The sequence below is a fragment of the Solanum dulcamara genome, chromosome 5 (assembly GCF_947179165.1).
Source record: "Solanum dulcamara chromosome 5, daSolDulc1.2, whole genome shotgun sequence".
Taxonomy (NCBI): Eukaryota; Viridiplantae; Streptophyta; class Magnoliopsida; order Solanales; family Solanaceae; genus Solanum; species Solanum dulcamara.
In genome coordinates this window covers 1752319-1770277 of record NC_077241.1, presented here as the reverse complement: position 1 = coordinate 1770277, position 17959 = coordinate 1752319, and the positions used below count along the sequence as shown (strand labels likewise).

The window sequence follows — 17959 nt, the reverse complement described above, 5'->3', positions numbered from 1 at the left end:
CCATATTGGGACCCAACTTAATCCAAATTCGTGTTACGCTTTCTAACAAAGGCAACTCCATAAAAAACACTTGAACCTGAGACCTTTATTAAGGATGAAGAAGACTTACACAACCCTTGGATCTTTTTCTGGCTCGGACTTTTGAAAATGAAGGTAGCTTCTTTATATAACTTTTGAAAGTGAAGTATATATAAAGGGGATGTAAAGGTTCTTGCTGGTTTTGTATAGAAGTGAGAGGGTACCAAAATGAGACTCACAGAAAAGTCCAATAAAATACATAGATGGACACCTTAACTTCGCCTCAATCGATAACTAAACACCTCAACTTTGATAATACACATCTAGACACCTCAATTCGTCTTCATTGTATCAATTAAACACTCCAACTTACAGAGTGATCATCTAGCTTCCTTCAAAATTTATGTGCCACATCAGGACATCGAGTGTCTGCGAGAAACATTGGGGATCAGACGAGTTGAAGTGTTTAGATATGCACTCTTAAAGTTGAAATGCACTTAAATAATTGTATAGAGGAGCTACATAATTCATATGTACCCTTAGCATCATGTATAATCGAGCTTGGGAAAAACCTAACCCATTTTCCCTTCCTCTGCCCTTAATATTTTTTAAAACAAAAAAACATGCGAATTTTTGCTGGAAATGAGGGAGGCCGTAAGAATTTGGTTCGTCAGAATTTTTTAAGAAAACATTCCCTCGTGAATTCAGATAGACCTTCCTAAAAAAAGTTCCATCTAAAACTCACATGTTTTACTGACTTACAATATACAAAGGGTGTTGATTGATTAAGACCAAAGAACGGTGATTCTGAAAGTCGAATCCGATCCGTTAAGGATAGTTTTGACAAGGAAAAGGTGTTAACAACTTCTAGAGAAGGTTTGTCAAAGCAAATTACCAATTTATTTTAGAAAAAACTCAATGGAAACAGTCATCATTCATCAAAATGTCATTGTCAATAGCCCAATAATTAGTTAAACTTGTAGCCCAAGTAAAAGGTATTAACAACTTCTAGAGAAGATTTGTTAAAGCAAATGAAAATTTGTTCTTAATTAAGAAAATGATTATGAGAATCAAGCTTTGGCATATGGTCATAAATACTAACCATTTCTAGGAAAGCGTGCAATGAGTGCAAAACCGCGTGCTATCTAACATTCCAGAAAGGGTGTTTGTCGACTAAGACAACAGGTCTAATGGTCATTAAATCAAAATCGATAACTGATTTGTAATGGATGTTAAAGCTTATATAGCAGGTTTGTCAAATCAAATTACCAAAAAAGAATTAAAAGTTCTCAATGAAAACAATCATCATTCATCAAATTGTCAATGTCAATAGCCCAAAGGTAGTTAAACCTATAGCTTTGCAAGTGGAAATTTATTCTTAATTAAGGAGTAGTTTATGAGAATGAAGCTTTGATACATGGTCATTAACACTAATCATTTCTAGGAAAATGTTTAATTAGACTAACTAATTCACATTACCATCCTTTCCTTTTTCTTTCTTTCTTAATTGTTCCTTCAACTTTAGTTCTTTTATCACACAATAATACTTTATTTAGCAATCAAATATTTGCAAGGCCAATAAATACTAGTAGTACACATAATGCAAAAACATCAAACACTACTCTCCTTTCTCCCAACACATTGCAGCAAGTCATGAAAATCTTGAAAATATTTTTTGTTATTTTTGCTATACTTGCTTGTTTTTCATGGCCTAGTATGCAGAGTGATTTGGAGACGTACATAGTTCACGTCGAATCTCCAGAAAGCCAAATTTCCGCTGAATCGTCAAGAATGGTTTTGGAGAGCTGATACAAGTCATTCATACCAAAGACCATAGCAACCGCTGGCTCAAATGAAAAGCCACGGTTGATATACTCGTATCATAATGTGATCATAGGCTTTGCTGCAAGATTGTCAGCCAAACAAGTGAAGGAAATGGAGAAGAAACCAGGCTTTATATCTGTGTGGCCTCAGAATATATTGTCCTTGCACACTACCCATACTCCGAGTTTTCTTGGATTGCAACAGAACGTTGGCTTGTGGAGGGATGCCAACTATGGAAAAGGTGTGATCATTGGAGTCTTGGTCACCGGGATTACTCCTGACCATCCTTCATTTAATGACGAAGGAATGCCTCCTCCGCCTGCTAAATGGAAGGGCAAGTGTGAATCGAATTTCACTGCAAAGTGTAACAACAAGCTCATTGGCGCGAGGAATTTCCCAATAACGAGTGATTCACCGATCGATAATCAAGGACATGACACACACACCTACAGCACAGCTGCAGGAAGTTTTGTGAAAGGTGCCAATGTGTATGGGAACGCTAAAGGCACTGTGGCTGGGATTGCCCCTCTAGCTCACCTGGCCATTTATAAGGTCTGTGATTTGGAATGCTTCGAAAGTGACATTTTAGCTGCCATGGATGCAGCTATTGATGATGGAGTAGATATCCTGTCCCTTTCCTTGGGTGGAGGTAGCATGTCATTCTATAAAGATGTGATTGCACTCAGGGCGTACAGTGCAGGGAAAAGAGGTGTCCTTGTAAGTTGCTCTGAGGGAAATGGTGGTCCATCTGATAGCACCTTATCAAACGAAGCTCCGTGGATTCTGACAGTAGGTGCAAGCACTATTGACAGGAAACTCAAGGCCACCGTTACCCTCGGAAACAAAAAAGCATTCGAGGGCGAATCAGCATTTCATCCTAAGGTTCCCATTTCTGCATTTTCCCCTTTGATTGATCTTTCACTGAGTGCAATCACTACGTTTGCCGATGCTCACGTCCTTCCAGCTCTGTTTCTTACATACAAAGACGGAATGGAAATTCTTCACTACATGAACAAAAAAGTTAAACCAATTGCAAGACTTTCAGTCCTAGGAACAATAATCGGAGATAAAGATGCTCCGGTGGTTGCTGCATTTTCTACTCGCGGACCAAGCTTTGCTAGTCCTGGAATCTTGAAGCCTGATATTATTGGTCCCGGTCTTAACATTCTTGCTGCTTGGCCTACCTCCGTTGACTACAACAAACACACAAAATCTACCTTCAATATTATATCGGGCACCTCGATGTCTTGTCCTCACCTCAGCAGAGTAGCAGCATTGCTGAAAAGCACACACCCGAATTGGTCCCCCTGCAGCTGTAAAATCAGCAATCATGGCAACCGCTAACACAGTGAACCTCGTCGACAATCCCATCTTAGATGAAAGGCTCCTTCCGGCTAACACCTTCCCCATTGGTGCAGGACATGTCAATCCATCGAGAGCTAATGATCCAGTACTAATCTACGACACTCAATTTAAGGACTACCTGCCATACCTGTGTGGTTTGAATTACACCAATCAACAGGTGGGAATCATCCTGCAACACAAAGTGGATTGTAAGGAAGTGAAACACATTCCTGAAGCTCATCTATACTATCCTGCTTTTTCCATCAAACTCAGGGAGATTTCTCAGACATATACAAGAACAGTGACTAACGTCGGGGAAGCTAAATTGTCTACAGTTTAGAAATAGATTCCCCACCCGGAGTCACTGTGATTGTTAAGCCCTCTACGCTGAAATTCTCCAAGATGAACCAGAAGTTGAAATACCAAGTGACGTTTACAAGAAGAGATAATTGCACAAACAGTGGCATTGCTCAAGGATTCTTGAAATGGACTAGTAAGAAGTACTCTGTAAGGAGCCCAATCGCAGTTGTGCTACAGCCTACACTTGGTTTCTAGTTTTATTTTTTTTCTCATTTAAGTAATTGGAACAATGTATAACAAACCTATATTAGTGGTTTGAATAGAATCGTTGAATAATATGTTTCAAATGTATTCACATTATATTTGGCGATAGAATTCTTTGTTCTTTGAAATTAATTTGCACATGTTACATTTTTACCTGTATGAGTTTAACAAGATCAAATGTTACTACATGAATTAGTACCAAAAAAAGGGCAGCTCGGTGCACTAAGCTCCTGCTATGCGCGAGTCTGGGGAAGGGCCGGATCACTTGGATCTATTGTACGCAGTCTTGCACAACATTTCTACAAGAGTCTGTTTCCACGGCTCGAACCCGTGATCTCTGGACGCATGGTTTACATGAATTAGTACAAATAGTAATAATTCTAAAATTGTTCTTGTAAGTTCTACAAAGAATAAATACATAGTTTAACCCCTAAGCTTGTAGTCAAATCTCTTTGACATATCCCTCCTTCACGAGTATCACTTTACATGTCAAACGTTTCACAATGTGTATCTAATGTACACCACTTAATGTTATGTGAAGCTCGTGCATTTTACACAAAAAAGGAGAGTGAATGCAAAAATCATGTTTTTTTGGGAAATCATGTTCATTTTAATTTTCTGTAACACCACCCGAATTGAGACCCAACTTAATCCAAATTCGTGTTGCGCTTTCTAGCAAAGGCAACTACATAAACAGGGCTCGAACCTGAGACCTCTGATTAAGGATGAAAAAGACTTACACAACCCTTGGATCTTTTTTCTGGCTCGGATTCTTGAAAATGAAGGCAGCTTCTTTATATAACTTTTGAAAGTGAAGTATATATAAAGGGGATATAAAGGTTCTTGCTGGTTTTGTATAGAAGTGAGAGGGTACCAAAATGAAACTCACAGAAAAGTCAAATAAAATATATAAATAAACACTTTAACTTCGCCTCAATCGTAACTAAACACTTCAACTTTGATAATACACCTCTAGACACCTCAATTTATCTTCATTGTATCAGTTGAACGCTCCAACTTATAGAACGATCATCTAGGCACCTTCAAAATTTATATGTCACTTCAGCACATCGAGTGTCTGGGAGACACAGTGGGGATCAGACGAGTTGAAGTGTTTAGGTATGCACTCTCAAATTAAAGTTGAAATGCTTGCTAGGCAGCTAAGGCTAAGTTTTTGTTAACCGAGGAAGTTCTTTTTTAGAGAGTACCAATGGACTTCTACTGGTAAAATGACAATACCTAAAAGTCTCCATCAGGAACACTAACCCAAATTTTAATTTTTATTTCATCAAAACTAAGCACTTTGTATAATTGTATCAAGGAGCCACATAATGCACATGTACCCTTAGCATCATGTACAATCCATCTTGAGAAAAACCTCACCCATATCCCTTTCCCCTTTCCTTAATCCTTAAAAAAAACATGGGATTTTTCGGCGGAAATTTCTGAGGGCTGTCGGAAGTCGGTTCGTCAGAAATGTTTTCCAACGGACATTCCCTCGGAAATCCTAATAGATCTTCCTCAAAAAAATTCTATCTTAAATTCACATGTGTTAATGTCAAACTGTGGGCTGACTTACATTCCATAAAGGATAGCTTTGACAAGTAAAAGGTGTTAATAAATCTAGAGAAGGTTTATCAAAGCAATTTACCAAATTTTTTTAAAAAAAATCTGAATGGAAAGAGTCATCATTCATAAAAATGTCAATATCAATAGCCCAATATTTAGTTAAACTTGTAGCTTTACAAATGCAAATTTGTCCTTAATTAAGAAGTTTATGAGAATCAAGCTTTGGTATATGGTCATAACTACTAATCATTTCTAGGAAAGCGTGCAATGAGTGCAAAACCGTGTGCTAACTAAAATCCAGAAAGGGTGTTTGCCGACTAAGACAACAGGACGATGGTCATTAAAATCAAAATCGATTACTGATTTAACAAGTAAAAGATATTAAAAGCTTCTGGAGCAGGTTTGCCAAATCAAATTACCAAAAAAGAATTTTAAGTTATCAATGAAAGCATCCTCATTCACCAAATTGTCAATGTCAATAGCCCAAATGTAGTTAAAACTTACAGCTTTGCAAGTGAACATTTGTTCTTAATTAAGAAGTAGTTAATTTATGAGAATCCAGCTTTGAGACATGGTCAGTAACACTAATCATTTCAAGGAAAAGGTTCAATTAGACTAACTAATTCACATCACCATCCTTTCCTTTTTCTTTCTTTCTTAATTGTTCAACTTTAGTTCTTTTATCACACAATAATACATTATTAAACAGTCAAATATATGCAAAGCCAGAGCACACTATAAATACTAGTAGTACACATAATGCAAAAACATCAAACTCTATTCTCCTTTCTCCCAACACATTGCAGCAAGTCATGAAAATCTTGAAAATATTTTTTGTTATTTTTGCTATACTTGCTTGTTTTTCATGGCCTAGTATGCAGAGTGATTTGGAGACGTACATAGTTCACGTCGAATCTCCAGAAAGCCAAATTTCCACTGAATCGTCAAGAATGGATTTGGAGAGCTGGTACAAGTCATTCATACCAAAGACCATAGCAACCGCTGGCTCAAATGAAAAGCCACGGTTGATATACTCGTATCATAATGTGATCATAGGCTTTGCTGCAAGATTGTCAGCCAAGCAAGTGAAGGAAATGGAGAAGAAACCAGGCTTTATATCTGCGTGGCCTCAGAATAGATTGTCCTTGCACACTACCCTTACTCCGAGTTTTCTTGGATTGCAACAGAACGTTGGCTTGTGGAGGGATGCCAACTATGGAAAAGGTGTGATCATTGGAGTCTTGGACACCGGGATTACTCCTGACCATCCTTCATTTAATGACGAAGGAATGCCTCCTCCACCTGCTAAATGGAAGGGCAAGTGTGAATCGAATTTCACTACAAAGTGTAACAACAAGCTCATTGGCGCGAGGAATTTCCCAATAACAAGTGATTCACCAATAGATAATCAGGGACATGGCACACACACCTCCAGCACAGCTGCAGGAAGTTTTGTGAAAGGTGCCAATGTGTATGGGAACGCTAAAGGCACTGGGGCTGGGATTGCCCCTCTAGCTCACCTGGCCATTTATAAGGTCTGTGATTTGGAATGCTTCGAAAGTGACATTTTAGCTGCCATGGATGCAGCTATTGATGATGGAGTAGATATCCTGTCCCTTTCCTTGGGTGGAGGTAGCATGTCATTCTATAAAGATGTGATTGCACTCGGGGCGTACAGTGCAGGGAAAAGAGGTGTCCTTGTAAGTTGCTCTGCGGGAAATGGTGGTCCATCTGATAGCACCTTATCAAACGAAGCTCCGTGGATTCTGACAGTAGGTGCAAGCACTATTGACAGGAAACTCAAGGCCACCGTTACCCTCGGAAACAAAAAAGCATTCGAGGGCGAATCAGCATTTCATCCTAAGGTTCCCATTTCGGCATTTTCCCCTTTGATTGATCCTTCACTGAGTGCAATCAACTTTCATAACCCTTTCTGCGACACAGGTACTCTGAATGACCCTGAACTTAAAGGCAAAATTGTTATGTGCATGTTAGGGGGTAATAATTCCTTTATTGAAAAGGGACAAGCTGTAAAGGATGCCGGAGGTGTTGGCATGATTATTTATAGTATCCCTGAGTATGGTTTCACAACGTTTGCCGATGCTCACGTCCTTCCAGCTCTGTTTATTACATACAAATACGGAATGGAAATTCTTCACTACATGAATAAAACAGATAAACCAACTGCAAGACTTTCATTCCAAGGAACAATAATCGGAGATAAAGATGCTCCGGTGGTTGCTGCATTTTCTTCTCGCGGACCAAGCTTTGCTAGTCCTGGAATCTTGAAGCCTGATATTATTGGTCCCGGTCTTAACATTCTTGCTGGTTGGCCTACCTCCGTTGACTACAACAAACACACAAAATCTACCTTCAATATTTTATCGGGTACCTCCATGTCTTGTCCTCACCTCAGCGGAGTAGCAGCATTGCTGAAAAGCACACACCCGACTTGGTCCCCTGCAGCTATAAAATCAGCAATCATGACAACAGCTAACACAGTGAACCTCGACAATAATCCCATCTTAGATGAAAGGCTCCTTCCGGCTAACACCTTCGCCATTGGAGCAGGACATGTCAATCCATCGAGAGCTAATGATCCAGGACTAATCTACGACACTCAATTTAAAGACTACCTGCCATATCTGTGTGGTTTGAATTACACAAATCAACAGGTGGGAATCATCCTGCAACACAAAGTAGATTGTAAGGAAGTGAAACACATTCCTGAAGCTCAACTAAACTATCCTTCATTCTCCATCAAACTCGGGGAGAATTCTCAGACATATACGAGAACAGTGACTAATATCGGGAAAGCTAAATCGTCTTACAGTGTGGAAATAGTTTCTCCTCCCGGAGTTTCTGTGATTGTTAAGCCCTCTACTTTGAAGTTCTCAAAGTTGAACCAGAAGTTAAAATACCAAGTGACATTTACGAGAAGAGATAATAGCACAAACAGTGTCATTGCTCAAGGATTCTTGAAATGGAGTAATAAGAAGTACTCTGTAAGAAGCCCAATAGCAGTTGTGCTACAGCCTACACTTGGTTTCTAGATTTATTTTTCTTCTCTTTAAGCAATTGGAACAATGTATAACAATCTTGTATTAGTGGTTTCAATACAAATCATTGAATAATAAGTTTCAAAAGTATTCACATTATATTTGGCGATAGAATTCAGTTATTCTTTGAAATTAATTTGCATATGTTACATTCTTACCTGTATGAGTTAACAATATCAAAATGTTACTACATGAATTAGTATCAAACAAAAAAAAGGCAGCTCGGTGCGCTAAGCTCCTGCTATGGGCGAGTCTGGGGATGGGCCGGATCACAAAGAACTATTGTACGCAACCTTGCCCTGCATTTCTGCAAGATACTATTTCCACAGCTCGAATCTGTGACCTCCTGGTCACATGGTTTACATGAATTAGTACAAATAGCTATAATCCTAAATTGTTCTTGTAAGTTCCATAAAGACTAAATACATAGTTTAACCCCTGAGCTTGTAGTCAAATCGCTTCGACATATCCCTCCCTCACGAATATCACTTTACACGTCAAATGTTACACAATGTATATCTAATATACACCACTTAATTTTATGTGAATCTAGCGCATTCTACGTTTAAAAAAGGAGAATGATTGCAAAAATCATGTTTTTGGGAAATCATGTTCCTTTTAACATAGTGTCTGCCACCTGTATTGGGAGCCAGCTTAATCAAAATTCGTGTTGCGCTTTCTAACAAAGGGGACTTCATAAACAAGACTCGAACCTAAGACCTCTGATTAAGGATGAAAAAGAGTTACACAACCCATGAATCTTTTTCTGGCTCAGATTCTTGAAAATGAAGGCAGCTTCTTTATAAAACTTTTGAAAGTGAAGTATATATGAAGGGGATGTAAAGGTTCTTGCTGGTTTTGTATCGAAGTGAGAAGGTACCAAAATGAGACTCACAAAAAAGTCAAACAAAATACATAGATAGACACTTTAACTTCACCTCAACCATAACTAAACACTTCAACTTTGATAACACAGATCTAGACACCTCAATTCGTCTTCATTGTGTCAATTGAACACTCCATCTTACAGACTAATTATCTAGGCACCTTCAAAATTTATTTTTCACGTCAGGACATCGAGTGTCTGTGAGATACAATGGGGATCAGACGAGTTGAAGTGTTTAGACATGCACTCTCAAAGTTGAAGTGCTTACTTGGCAGCTAAGGCTAAGTTTGAGTGAACCTCACCCATATCCCCTTCCCCTGCCCTTAATTTAAAATATAAAATAAAAAATGTGAATTTTCACCGGAAATGAGGGAAGCTGTTGGAATTTGTTCGTCACAATAATTTACGACGGACATTTCCTCGGGATTTCAGATAGACCTTCCTCAAAAAAGTTCCATCTAAAACTCAGATGTTTTAATGTCAAACTGCAAACTGACATACATTATACAAAGGGTGTTGATCAATTAAGACGAAAGGACGATGATTATGAAAGTCGAATCATATCCTCTAAGGATAGTTTTGACAAGTAAAAGGTGTTAAAAATTTCTAGTAAAGGTTTGTCAAATCATATTTATCAATTTTTGTGAAAAAAATCTCAATCAAAACAATCATCATTCATAAAAATGTCAATATCAATAGCCCAATATTTAGCTAAACTTGTAGCTTTGCAAATGAAAATTTGTTCTTAATTAAGAAGTTTATGAGAATCAAGCTTTGGCATATGGTCATTAATACCGATCATTTCTAGGAAAGCATGCAATTAGTGCTAAACCGCAAGTTAACTAACATACCAGAAAGGGTATTTATCGATTAAGACAACAAGGTCTAACGGACATTAAAATCAAAATCGATAACTGATTTAACAAGTAAAAGATATTAAAACCTTATATAGCAGGTTTGTCAAATCATATTACCAAAAAAGAATTAAAAGTTCATCATTCATCAAATTGTCAATGTCAATAGCCCAAATGTAGTTAAACTTGCAGCTTTGCAAGTTTGTTCTTAATTAAGTAGTAGTTTATGAGAATGAAGCTTTGATAAATGGTCATTAACACTAATCATTTCTAGGAAAATGTTCAATTAGACTAACCAATTTACATTACCATCCTTTCCTTTTTCTTTCTTTCTTAATTGTTCCTTCAACTTTAGTTCTTTTATCACACAATCTTACTTTATTAAACAATCAAATATATGCAAGGCCAGAGCACACTATAAATTCTAGTAGTAGACATAATGCAAAAATATCAAACTCCACTTTCCTAAGTGTACATCATTAGTTCAAATTTTCTTTCTCCCAACACATTTGCAGCAAGCCATGAAAAACTTGAATATATTTTTTGCTATTTTTTCTGTACTTGGTTGTTTTTCATGGCCTAGTATGCAGAGCAATTTGGAGACATACATTGTTCACGTCGAATCTCCAGAAAGCCAAATTTCCACTCAATCGTCAAGAATGGATTTGGAGAGCTGGTACAAGCCATTCATGCCAAAGACCATAGAAACCGCTGGCTCAAATGAAAAGCCACGGTTGATATACTCGTATCATAGGCTTTGCTGCAAGATTGTCAGCTAAGCAAGTGAAGGAAATGGAGAAGAAACCAGGCTTTATATCTGTGTGGCCGGAGATGTTATTGTCCTTGCACACTACCCATTCCCCGAGTTTTCTTGGATTGCAACAGAACGTTGGCTTGTGGAGGGATGCCAACTATGGAAAAGGTGTGATCATTGGAGTCTTGGACACCGGGATTATCCCTGACCATCCTTCATTTAGTGATGAAGGCATGCCTCCTCCGCCTGCTAAATGGAAGGGCAAGTGTGAATCAAATTTCACTGCAAAGTGTAACAACAAGCTCATTGGCGCGAGGACTTTTATAATGAACAGTGATTCACCGATAGATGATGATGGACATGGCACACACCTCCAGCACAGCTGCAGGAAGTTTTGTGAAAGGTGCCAATGTGTATGGGAACGCTAAAGGCACTGCGGTTGGGATTGCCCCTCTTGCTCACCTGGCCATTTACAAGGTCTGTGATCCTTATTGCTTGGGAAGTGACATCCTAACTGGCATGGATGCAGCTATTGATGATGGAGTAGATATCCAATCAATATCCATTGGTCGAGGAAACAGGTCATTCTATAATGACTCCATTGCACTCGGGCGTACAGTGAAGCAAAAAGAGGTATTCTTTTAAGTTGCTCTGCCGGTAATGGTGGTCCATCCAATACCACCTTATTAAACGAAGCTCCGTGGATTCTGACAGTAGGTGAAAGCACTATTGACAGGAAACTCAAGGACACCATTACCCTCGGAAACCAAAAAATATTCGAGGGTGAATCAGCATTTCATCCTAAGATTCCCATTTCAGCATTTATCCCTTTTATTGATCCTTCACTGAGTGCAGCCAACTTTAAACCCTTATTGCGACATAGGTACTCTGAATGACCCTGAAATTAAAGGAAAAATTGTTATGTGCAAGTCAGGGGGTGATAATACTTCCTTGATTGATAAAGGACAAGTTGTAAAGGATGCCGGAGGTGTTGGCATGATTATCTATAGTATCCCTGAGTATGGTTTCACTATGTTTGCCGATACTCACGTCCTTCCAGCTGTGTTTATTACATACAAAGACGGAATGGAAATTCTTCACTACATGAAGTCAACATCGAAACCAATTGCAAGACTTTCATTCCAAGGAACAATAATCAGAGATAAAGATGCTCCGGTGGTTGCTGCATTTTCTTCTCGCGGATCAAGCTTTGCTTGTCCTGGAATCATGAACCCTGATATTATTGGTCCCGGTCTTAACATTCTTGATGCTTGGCCTACGTCCGTTGACTACAAACACACAAAATCTACCTTCAATAGTTTATCGGGTACCTCCATGTCTTGTCCTCACCTCAGCGGAGTAGCAGCATTGATGAAAAGCACACACCCGAATTTGTCCCCTGCAGCTATAAAATCAGCAATCATGACAACCGCTGTTACAGTGAACCTCGCCAACTATCCCATCTTAGATGAAAGGCTCCTTCCAGCTAACATCTTTGCCATTGGTGCAGGATATGTCAATCCATCGAGAGCTAATGATCCAGGACTAATCTACGACACTCAATTTAAAGACTACCTGCCATACCTGTGCGGTTTGAATTACACAAATCAACAGGTGGGAAGCATCCTGCAACACAAAGTGGATTGTAAGGAAGTGAAACACATTCCTGAAGCTCAACTAAACTATCCTTCATTCTCCATCAAACTCGGGGAAATTTCTCAGACATATACAAGAACAGTGACTAACGTCGGGGAAGCTAAATCATCTTACAGTGTGGAAATAACTTCCCCTCCTGGTGTCACTGTGATTGTTAATCCCTCTACTCTGAAATTCTCCAAGTTGAACCAGAAGTTGAAATACCAAGTGACGTTTACGAGAAGTGATAACAGCACAAACAGTGGCATTGCTCAAGGATTCTTGAAATGGACTAGCAAGAAGTACTCTGTAAGAAGCCCAATCGCAGTTGTGCTACAGCCTACAATTGGTTTCTAGTTTTATATTTCTTTTCATTTCAATAGAAACTGTTGAATAATAAGTGACAAAAGTATTCACATTACATTTTACCATATGAATTAGTACAAATAGTTACAATTCCAAAATTATTCTTGTAATGATGAATACATAGTTTACCACCTGAGCTTGTATTTCTAATTTCTTTCTAATAAGAGTGGATAAAAACACGAAAAAAAGAGTATTCGTTTGTTCATATGAATCGAGCCGAGGCTGCACGTACTGATCCCACTTGTACCAACGGAGGGTCCTATAATGGTTTGTGAGAAAAATCCACTGGAAGCTAATTCACTAAAAATATCAATGGGCTAACACACACCAAAAAATGGCAAAATCGCCTAATTTCGCTTGTGCAGCTCCGAAATGCTATGAACGCGTTATGAATCGTGCTGAGGTAGCAAGTACTGATCCCCTGGATACCTACGGAGGGTCCCATAATGGTTCGAAGAAAAATCCACCAAAAGTTAATTCACCAAAAATATCCATGGCCAAACACACACGAAATAATGGCAAAATCGCCTAATTCCGCTAGTGCGGCTCCTAAATGCTATGAACGCGCCATTAATTGTGCCGAGGCTGCACGTACTGATTTCCTGGGTACCTACTGGGGTCCCATAATGGTTTTTGAGAAAACTCCACCAAAAGATAGTTCACCAAAAATGTCCATTGGCTACACACACGAAAAAATAGTGAAATCGCCTAAGTCCGCTTTTATGGCCCCTAAATGCTATGAACACGTCATGGATCCTACAAAGATAGCACGTAATAATCCCCCGGGTACCTATTTCGGGTCCCATAACGGTTTCCAAGAAAAATCCATAGGAAGCCAGTTCATCAAAAATATCCATGGGCTAACACACATGAAAAAATGGCGAAATCATCTAATTCCGCTTGTGTGGCCCTAAATGCTATGAATACGATGTAGATCGTGGAGAGGACGCATGTATTGATACCTTGGATACCTATGGAGGGTCCCATAATGGTTTTCAAGAAAAATCGACCAGAAGCAAGTTCACCAAAAGTATCCATGGCTAACACACACGAAAAAATGGTGAAATTATCAAATTATGCTTGTGCGGCCCCCAAATGTTATGAACGCATCATTGGTCATGCCGAAGCGGCACATACTGATTCATCGAGTACTACAGAGGGTCCCATAATTATTTTTGAAAAAAAATACCGAAAACCAGTTCACTAAAAATATCTAATCGCTAACACACGTGAAAAAATGGAAAAATCTCTTAATTCCGCTTATGCAGCACCTAAATGCTATGAACGCACCGTGGATTGTGTCGAGGTCACATGTACTGATCCCCCGGGTATATACGGAGGGTCCCATAATGGTTTTTGAGAAAAAATCCATCGGAAGCCAGTTTACCAAAAATATCAATGGGCTTAACATACGAAAAAATGGAGAAATCGCCTAATTCAGCTTGTGCAACCCCTAAATGCTATGAACGCACCGTTGATCATGCCGACGCTGCACTTACTGATACCAAGGGAACCTACGAAAGGTACCATAATGATTTCTAAGAAAAATACACCGGAATCAAGTTCACTAAAAATATCCATGGCTAACACAAATGAAAAAATGGCAAAATCATCTAATTCCACTTGTGCGGCTCCTAAATTCTATGAATGCACCGTGGATCCTACCGAGGCTGCACGTACTAATCCCTCGAGTACCTATAGCGGTTCCTATAGCATTTTCTAAAAAAAATTCATCGAAAGCCAGTTCACCAAAAATATCCATGGGCTAACACACAAGAAAAAATGGCGAAATCGCCTAAACCCGCTTGTGCAGCCCCTAAATGTAGTGAACACATCATGGATTGTGCCAATGTTGCACTTAATGATCCCTCGGGTACCAACGGAGGGTCCCATAACAGTTTCCGAGAAAAATCCATTGAAAACCAGTTCACTAAAAATATCCATAGGTTAACACACACGAAAAAATGGCGAAATCGCTTAATTTCACTTGTGCGGCCCCTAGATCCTACGAACGCACTAAGGATCATGTAGAGGCCGCACGTACCGATCCCTCGGGTACCAACGATGGGTCCCATAATGATTTTCAAGAAAAATCCACAAGAATCTGTATAACACATACGAAAAAATGGCAAAATCGCTTAATTCCGCTTGTGTGGCCCCTAAATGATATGATGGCACAGTGGATCATGCCGAGGCTGCACGTACTGATCCCACTTGTACCTACGGAGAGTCCTATAGTGGTTTCTATAAAAAAATCCACTGGGAAATAATTCACCAAAAACATCAATGGGCTAACACAAATAGAAAAATGGTGAAATCACCTAATTTCGGTTGTGCAGCTCCTAAATGCTATGGACGCGTTATAAATCATGTTGAGGCCGCTCGTACTGATCCTACGGGTACCTAAGGAGGGTCCCATAATATTTTTCGAAAAAAATTCATCGAAAACTAATTCTCCAAAAATATCAATGGGCTAACACACATTAAAAATGACAAAATCGTCTAATTCCGCTTGTACGGTCCCTAAATGCTATGAACTCACTGTTGATCATATCGAGAAAGCATGTACTGATCCCACAGTACCTATGGAGGGTCCCATAATGGTTTCTGAGAAAAATCAACCATAATCCAGTTCATTCAAAATATAAATGCACTAACACACATGAAAAAAATAGCAAAATAGCCTAATTCCGCTTGTGCAACTTCTAAATGCTATGAACGCGACATGAATCGTGCTGAGGCTGCACTTACTGATCTCCCGAGTACCTACATAGGGTCCCATAACGTCTTTCAAGAAAAATCCACCGGAAGCCAATTCACCAAAAATATCCATGGGCTAACATACACGAAAAAATAGCGAAATCACCTAATTCCGCGTGTGCGGCTCCTAAATGCTATGAACATGCAGTGGATCTTGCTGAGGCTGCATGTACTAATCCTCCGAACACATACGGTGGTTCCTATAATGATTTTCAAGAAAAATCCATCGGAAGCCTTTTCACAAAAAATATCCATGGGCCAACGCACACGAAAAAATGACAAAATCGCCTAAACCCGCTTGTGCGACCCCTAATGTTATGAACACACCATGGATCATGCCAAGGATGCATGTACTGATCGCTCAGATACCTACGGAGTGTCCCATAACGGTTTCCAAGAAAAATCCAAAAAAAAATAGTTCACAAAAAATATCCATGGGCTAACCCATACGAAAAAATGGAGAAATTATCTAATTCCGCTTGTGCGATCCCTAAATACTATGAATATGCTAAGAATCATGTCGAGGACACACGTACTGATCCCTCGGGTACCTATAGCAGGTCCCATAATGGTTTTCAAGAAAAATCCATAGGAATCCAAGTTCACCAAAGATATCCATGGTATAAGACACACGAAAAAAATGGGGAAATCGCCTAATACTAACTGTGAGGCCCCTAAATGCTATGATGGCGCGGTGGATCGTGACGATACTGAACATATTGATCCTACGTGTACCTACGGAGGGTTCTATAACAGTTTCTGAGAAAAATCCACTGGGAGCTAATTCACCAAAAATATCCATGGGCAAACACACACGATAAAATGGCGAAATCGCCTAATTCTGCATAAGAAGCTCCTAAATATTATGAACGTGTTATAAATCATATCGAGGCCGCACGTACTGATCCCCCGGGTACTTACGGAGGGTCCCATTATGGTTTTTGAGAAAAATCCACCAAAAGTTAATTCACCAAAAATATTCAAGGGCTATCCCATAGAGAAAAAAACGAAATCTCCTAATTCTACTTGTGCAGCTCCTAAATGCTATGAACGCGCCATGAATCGTGCTGAGGCCGCACATACTGATCCCCCGTATACATACGGAGGGTCCCATAATAATTTTTGAGAAAACTCCACAGGAAGTCAGTTCACCAAAAATGTCCATTGTCTAACACACACGAAAATGGAAAAAATTATCTAATTCCGCTTGTGCGGCCCCTAAATGCTATGAACGTGCCGTGGATCCTGCAAAGGCAGCACATAATAATCCCCCGGGTACCTATCGCGGGTCCCATAATGGTTTCCAAGAAAAATCAAAAGGAAGCCAGTCACCAAAAATATCCATGGGCTAACACATATGGAAAAAATGGCAAAATCGTCTGTTTTTGCGCCCTAAATGCTATGAACACGATGTAGATCGTGGTGAGGAATCACGTATTAATTCCTTAGGTACCTACGGAGGGTCCCATAATGGTTTCAAGAAAAATCGACCAGAAGCCAGTTCACCAAAAATATCCATAGCTAACACACACGAAAAAATGGCGAAATCTCCTAATTCTACTTATGCGCCCCCTAAATGCTATGAACGTGCCATTGATCATGCCGAGGCGGCACAAATTGATCCATCAAGTACTTATGAAGAGTCCCATAATAGTTTTCGAGTAAAACCCACCAAAAGTCAGTTCACTAAAAATATCCATGCGCTAACACACGTGAAAAAATAAAAAAAAATCGCCTTATTCCGCTTATGCGGCACCTAAATGCAATGAACACACGAAAAATAGGAAAAATCGCCTAGTTTAGCTTGTGCGGCCACTAAATGCTATGAACGCAGATCGTGTCGAGGTCGCATGCACTGATCTCATGGGTACCTACAAAAGGTACCATAATAATTTCTGAGAAAAATTCACCGAAAACCAGTTCACTAAAAATATCCATGGGCTAACACACACGAAAAACTAGCGAAATCGTCTAATTCTGCTTGTGTGGCCCCTAAATGTTATGAACACGCCGTGGATCCTGCCGAGGCTGCACTTACTAATCTTTTGGGTACCTACGGCGGGTCCTATAGCGATTTATTAGAAAAATCCACCAGAAGCATGTTTACCAAAATTACTCATGGGCTAACACACGCGAATAATGGGCGAAATCGCCTAAACCCGCTTGTGCGGCCCCTAAATGCTATGAACGCACCATGGATCGTGTCGATGCTTCACGTACTTATCCCTAGGGTACCTACGGAGGGTCCCATAATGATTTTCCAGAAAAATCCACCGAAAGTTAGTTTGCCAAAAATATCCATGGGCTAACACATACGAAAAAATGG

The 17959-nt window shown here is 39.5% G+C and overlaps 1 protein-coding gene and 2 pseudogenes across 1 annotated transcript; all 3 read left to right on the top strand.

The window, feature by feature from the left end:
- Nucleotides 1-1671: 1671 nt before the first annotated feature.
- Nucleotides 1672-3741, top strand: LOC129889701 (subtilisin-like protease; annotated as a pseudogene).
- A 2390-nt stretch (nucleotides 3742-6131) lies between these two features.
- Nucleotides 6132-8372, top strand: LOC129889700 (subtilisin-like protease). Its single transcript, XM_055965108.1, has one exon. It carries the CDS (start codon nucleotides 6132-6134, stop codon nucleotides 8370-8372), a length of 2241 nt encoding a protein of 746 aa, XP_055821083.1.
- A 2327-nt stretch (nucleotides 8373-10699) lies between these two features.
- On the top strand, nucleotides 10700-12864 carry LOC129889696 (subtilisin-like protease; annotated as a pseudogene).
- The last annotated feature ends 5095 nt before the right edge of the window (nucleotides 12865-17959 follow it).

What these genes read in the sequence shown, in the direction of transcription:
- LOC129889700 (XM_055965108.1), top strand. Translation starts at nt 6,132, where the DNA reads ATGAAAATCTTGAAAATATTTTTTGTTATTTTTGCTATACTTGCTTGT.